The sequence below is a fragment of the Myotis davidii genome, unplaced genomic scaffold (genome assembly GCF_000327345.1).
Source record: "Myotis davidii unplaced genomic scaffold, ASM32734v1 scaffold168, whole genome shotgun sequence".
NCBI classification, from domain to species: domain Eukaryota; kingdom Metazoa; phylum Chordata; class Mammalia; order Chiroptera; family Vespertilionidae; genus Myotis; species Myotis davidii.
Window position 1 is genome coordinate 5205402 of NW_006383016.1, and position 5629 is coordinate 5211030.

At 43.3% G+C, this 5629-nt stretch overlaps 1 protein-coding gene across 1 annotated transcript; it reads right to left on the reverse strand.

Moving 5' to 3' along the window:
* Positions 1-600: 600 nt before the first annotated feature.
* On the reverse strand, positions 601-5234 carry IL6 (interleukin 6). Its single transcript, XM_006779029.2, has 5 exons — positions 5151-5234; positions 4792-4982; positions 3574-3687; positions 2454-2591; positions 601-1178 (listed from the first exon to the last, which is right to left on the reverse strand). The coding sequence occupies exons 1-5, from the start codon at positions 5167-5169 to the stop codon at positions 1014-1016; spliced, it is 627 nt and encodes a 208-aa protein (XP_006779092.1). The 5' UTR covers positions 5170-5234; the 3' UTR covers positions 601-1013.
* Positions 5235-5629: the final 395 nt, after the last annotated feature.

The following is a 5629-nucleotide window of genomic DNA, read 5'->3' on the forward strand; positions in this document are numbered from 1 at the left end:
GCTTAGAATATAAAGTGTATATAATTGAGTAACCCATATGCTGACTTCTTGAGTAACCCCTATGCTGACTGCAAAGAAAAACCCATCATTTTAAAGATATGTTACACCATGGTAGGTGCTATGACAGACAGGTATGTGAAGTGTTTGAGGAACCCAGAGGAAGAAGGCAGAACTTTCATGTTATTGGGAAGCTTGCATACTACTGTCGTAATCAATTGGCTGTATCATCTCAAAGGCTTTTAATTATATCTTGAAATATATTCTCTATATGAACATGTTCTGTGATTTTCTACATTATCTTTTAGTTCCCTAGGAGGCAATGGAACCTAAAGGTTAAGAGAAGGGGGCCTGAAGATAGGTAGACCTGGATTTCAAATCTGGGCCTATGCCTTACCTTCCAGCTGGGTGACTTAGAAGAATCACTTACTCTCCTTCATCCATTAAAGGGTGTGCAAGTGTGGGATTAAATACTATGGAGCTACACATTTAGCATGGTGCCTGGCATGCAGTAGGAGTAGGTGCTCAATTATCTTTCACCAGGTGATTGTCACTATTTGTGCTGCTGGTGGTGACAGAAACTCATAGAGACTTGGTTGTTGATTTTTTAAAAAGACTTTTACTGGTATAAAAACAACATAATATAAATACATTATAAATATTTCTTTTAAAAACATGTATAAGTTAGCAATTTATTTGAGGTAAGCCTAAACATTCCAAGAAATGATCTGACTCTGAAATGAAGGTATTCAAGCTGTACAACCATCTGTTATTTTTTTCAAAATGAACACACAAAATATTTCAAGTGGCACTTTGTAAAAATATAAATATCACTTGTATAAATTAACTCAATATCACATATTTAAATATCAATAAATTAAAAATAATTAAAATAGTGTCCTATTGCTCATACTTTTAGTTCTTCATAGAGAACAACATAAGTTATGTACCCAGTGGACAGCTTTCTGACCAGAGAAAGGAATGTCCATGAGTTGCAACCATCTTAGATGCCCAGGCTACATCCGGATAGCCCTCTGAGTGAACTGCAGGAAGTCCTCGAGGCTTCGCAGGATGAGGTGAATCGTCGTGGTCTTCAGCCAATTTTTCTGTGCATGCATCTTCTCCAGCAGGCCAGTGTTTGTCGTTGGGTCAGGGATGGTTTCTTCAATGGGGTTCTTCATCTGGAGGGAAAGAAAGCAAGAAGAATTGTTTAAATATTGAACAAATTCTTTTCAGTGAGGGATGCTCTGGGCTGTGGGGATATGTTCAGATTTGTGGTGAAGAAGACTAATTGGGGCCACCTACCCTGCCTTGCCTAGATAGGGTGAGGTGCTTTTCCTCTGAGCCCACCCTTTCATAGCAACTGAGTTCTAAGCATCCCTTTGCCTCTCTGGCTCCTTTAGATCATAAGCATCCCAAGGGCAGCCACAGTATCTTACTTGTCCTCTGTTGTCTTAGCCAGTGCCTGGCACATGGTTGAAATTTAATATTCAAATGAAGAATCTATAGTTAGAGGCATTTCAATGGTTCTTGAGTGGCCTCTGACACTAATATTTCCCTCCAGTTTCTCTCACGCATCTATTCAGCATCTGTTGAGAGTCCACTGATCTAGTGGTGTTGGAGGACTGGGAAACACCTTCCCATAGACCCACTGACATGGGACACCTCCAGGCATGGCCTGAGCACTACAGCAATGGCATCACCTGGAGCTTGTTTGATGCAAGTCTCAGGTCTCACCCCAGACCTGCTGAATCAAGCTCTGCATTGGAACAAGACCCCCAGGGAATTTGTGTGCACATTAAAGTGGGAGATGCTCCCACTTAAGGCAGAAGACAGGATTAGCACCCATAGGCTTCTCCATACAGGGACTTTTTATTGAGCTCTGTTTGGCTCATCTATACACTGTGCCATCAAGTCTCCATCATGTGGCAGTTGAATGGCCACTGGTAGTACCAAAGACCTGTACCTGTTCCTCCAGCCTTTAGCCAATTCTCTGTATTAACTCTTCTTCCAAAAAGTTGGAAAAAGGAGTTGCTACCATAATGATAAGAATGTCACTTGGCAATACTTAAAATGTTAAAATAATTTTTGTGTTCTCTGTTCTTTGTGATTATGGATCACTGAGCAGGGTTGTATGTGCTTCCTTCTGCCTCTACAGATACTTTTTTTTCTTTCTTATTTCTTAAGCTATTAGGAGTTGATATCAAAATCTACCTCACTTAACATAGTTTTAAATATAGTTATTGATATCCTTTGCAGAAGAGATCTAACCTCCCCGCTTCCCCCCCACAACATACACACATAAAAACAGTTCTACCTATCAGGAAATACTTCTCAGATCCTTTCCTTTACATGCAACCATGTCTTCCGAATTGGCTTTACGTTCCCAAACTGTCTGGGCTGCTTTCTTTGAGACTTTATTGGCCACACTGAGTGAGGAGACAGGCGACACTCACCTTTTGCCTCAGGATATTGACCAGGGCTTTGGTTCCTATCTTCATGGCCTGGGCATGTCCCTCAAATGTGTTCTGGAGGTACTCCAGGTATACCTGAAACTCCAGAAGACCGGTGGTGATTCTTATCAAGCAGGTCTCCTAAGAGGAAAGATGGTGGGAAAATTGGTTGTTGCCAGGAAGATACAATGAATTTTAAAAGTTAAAATTACTATAATTTGCTCAGTCAGCGTAGCTCAGTGGTTGAGTATCAACCTATGAACCAGGAGGTCATGGTTCGATTCCTGGTTTAGGACACATGCCCAGGTTGTAGGCTTGATCCCCAGGGTGGGGTGTACAGGAGGCAGCCAGTCAATGATTCTCTCTTATCATTGATGTTTCTATCTCTCTCTCCCTCTTCCTTCCTCTCTGAAGTCAATAAAAATGTATTTTTTAAAAATAAAATAAAATGTTTAAACAAAATTGCTATAATTTAACAACTTTTCCCTCTCCATCCCCACCTCTCACTCCCGCCCCTGGGAACTTCCCATACTTCTTAGGCATCATGCTTTGAGACACCAGACAGCACCAGCTGCCCTATTTTAAGTATCTGGACAGTCAGAAACATCACTTAATTTTACTCAAAGCCCAGTGGATGCTAGAATGTGGCAAGGGGGTCCTTCTCTATTCTCCCTTTTATGCTCTTCCCTCTGGCTGCACTCCTGCTCTTGTCAATGTTGGGCTAACACCTTTTATGGAATAATCAGAAGTCAGCACAGGTTATCTCACTGCCTAGAAGGAGAAAGGTGTAGAGAATAACCTCATCAGGGAGGACAACACTAAGGGCAGCCAAGGAGGAGAAAGGTCACCGAACTACCACCTCATCCAGGATAAACCAGCTAAACCTGCTGGGGTTTCTAACACATGACCATTGTGAAAATCCCAAGGGAGGCTGGCTATCTCTGACCATGCCATTCAAAAATAAGTTGCCTTTACAAAGATTTCTGTTGGCTTCCTCATGAAATTTACACAATATTCTTTACATCTATCGCCTTCTTTGTTGCCTGCCTGTCTGTGTGTACACAGACCTGCATGCAAGGTGGAGAATTCGGGAATAGCTAACAATGAACATGATGTGTGGTACCTGATTGAATCCAGAATGGAAGCATCCATCTTTTCTGGCCAGTTTTGGAAGGTTCAGGTTGTTTTCTGTCAGTACCTCCTTGCTATTTTTACACGATTCATGGTTGTCACACATCTGGAAAGAAATACCAAAACTGTTATCATGTAAGTGCCCCTAACACAAACACCACTAGAGGGCCTAGTCATGTTCCACATGGCCAGGAAGTTCTCGTAAGAAAAATGAAGTCAGAATCCATTAGCATCCAGACAAGCAAGATCTAGTGGAGGATGGGCACACTTGGGTTCAATTCCAGGCTCACTTGTGACTTCAGGCTTGTCTCACTGTCCTGAGTATCAGTGTCCCTCTTTCCAAATTGGGGATAATGAAGTACCTCCGCATAAGTTTGTTGTGAGGATGAGACATAATAATTATAAAAAGTAACCGGCACATACTACCTACTTAATACATTTTGATAATAATTGAGTGAATATCATTTGAGCCATAGAATGTTCCAGCTGAAAGAACCTGTGAGATCATCTAGTCCTATCCCACAGTTTTACAGGTGGAGCTCAGAGGTGGTAGGAAATTTGCCCAAGATCACAAAGCTGGTTCAGAAAAAAAAAAGCAGAACCAGGAGATTTGGGGTGCCCAAATCCCCTTTGCTGTGTTCTTTTCTTTCTACAAAACAGTCAAACTACCTTGCATTTAAAGTTTAGGAGCTGCTTTAATCTTCCTATGATTTTGCCACTTTGGTGGGCTATCGAGTTTGCAGTATATAAGCTGGAATGACATTGAGGAATTCCTAACTATCACGCTTATATAACTTAAAAGTACTGTGACTATCCTGAAAAGCTGAACATTCATTTCAGGTGCCACTTTTCTAATCCTCCCAAAGTCCAAGAGACACAAAAAAAAGATCAAAACAGACCTTATTTTTTGGTTAGGGAAAGGGAGTCCTAAGAAACAGTGACCCTCAGCTCATGTCAAGTATGGAGTGGGGAATGGGTCAGGGCACATGGATTCCAGCCCCATTCTGTATTTTCCAGGAGGGGACGGGATTCCCTGAGACCAGCAGCAGAGGAGAAATACATAAGACAGTCTGCTTCTTTGACGTCAAATCTAAACTCCCCCAGAAGAGCCCATCAAAGACCTCCCAATGCAGAAACCCTGTCCCCATCCAGGGGCAAGGAGAGGCATGCCCGCACAAGCCCTCCATCACCCTCCATTGAGCTTACCCACCTTATTTTTCACGTCAGAGATTTCGAGGAGGATGGACTTAATGAGGTTTTCAATTTGTTCTGAAGAGGTGAGTGGTGGTCTATTTGAGGTGGTATCATCTTTAGAATCTTCTCCCCGGGGAACCGGGGGAGGGAAAGCAGTAGTCATCACCAGGAGCAGCCCCAGGGAGAAGGCCACTGGACTGAAGGTGTCTGTGCCGGAGGGAAGGGAGAGCAGCAGTGAGCAGCCTGCACAGCTGGGGAAGCTGTGCCTCTGGCTGCTGGCTGCCCGCCAGCCCTCAGAGCGCACACCCTCTCTCTCACCCAAGCACAGCCTCCGGCCTCCGGGCGGTTCCCAGGCTAGGGATTTCCTTCACTTACTTGTGGAGAGGGAGTTCATAGCTGGTTCATAGAGGGAGATGGAGCTCTCTTTTCTTCCTGGTGGGCTCGAGGGCAGAATGAGCCTCAGACATCCTCAGCCTCATATTTATTGAGGGTTGAAATTCTAATATTGAGACTCATGGGAAAATCCCACATTTGATAAATCTTTTTTGGAGGATGGGGGTGGGGCCAGGGTGGGTGGGGCTGATTGGAAACCTTATTAAGATTGTGCAATGTGACGTCCTTCAGCATCATCACAGGAATGAAAACCAGGGAAATGCGCCGCTTAGGTCATTACCAAGGAGCCCTAGAAGCAAGATCACTCTTCCTCTACTTTTTTTTTTTTTTTTTTTTGGGTCCCACATCTCCCCATTACTCACTGCTTTGTCAACCACATGAAATGACTCTGGTGGAGAAATCTGGGGCATTTTCAATAAAGGCAGCTCTAAGAAGGCTGAAGCCATCTGTCTTCAGACACT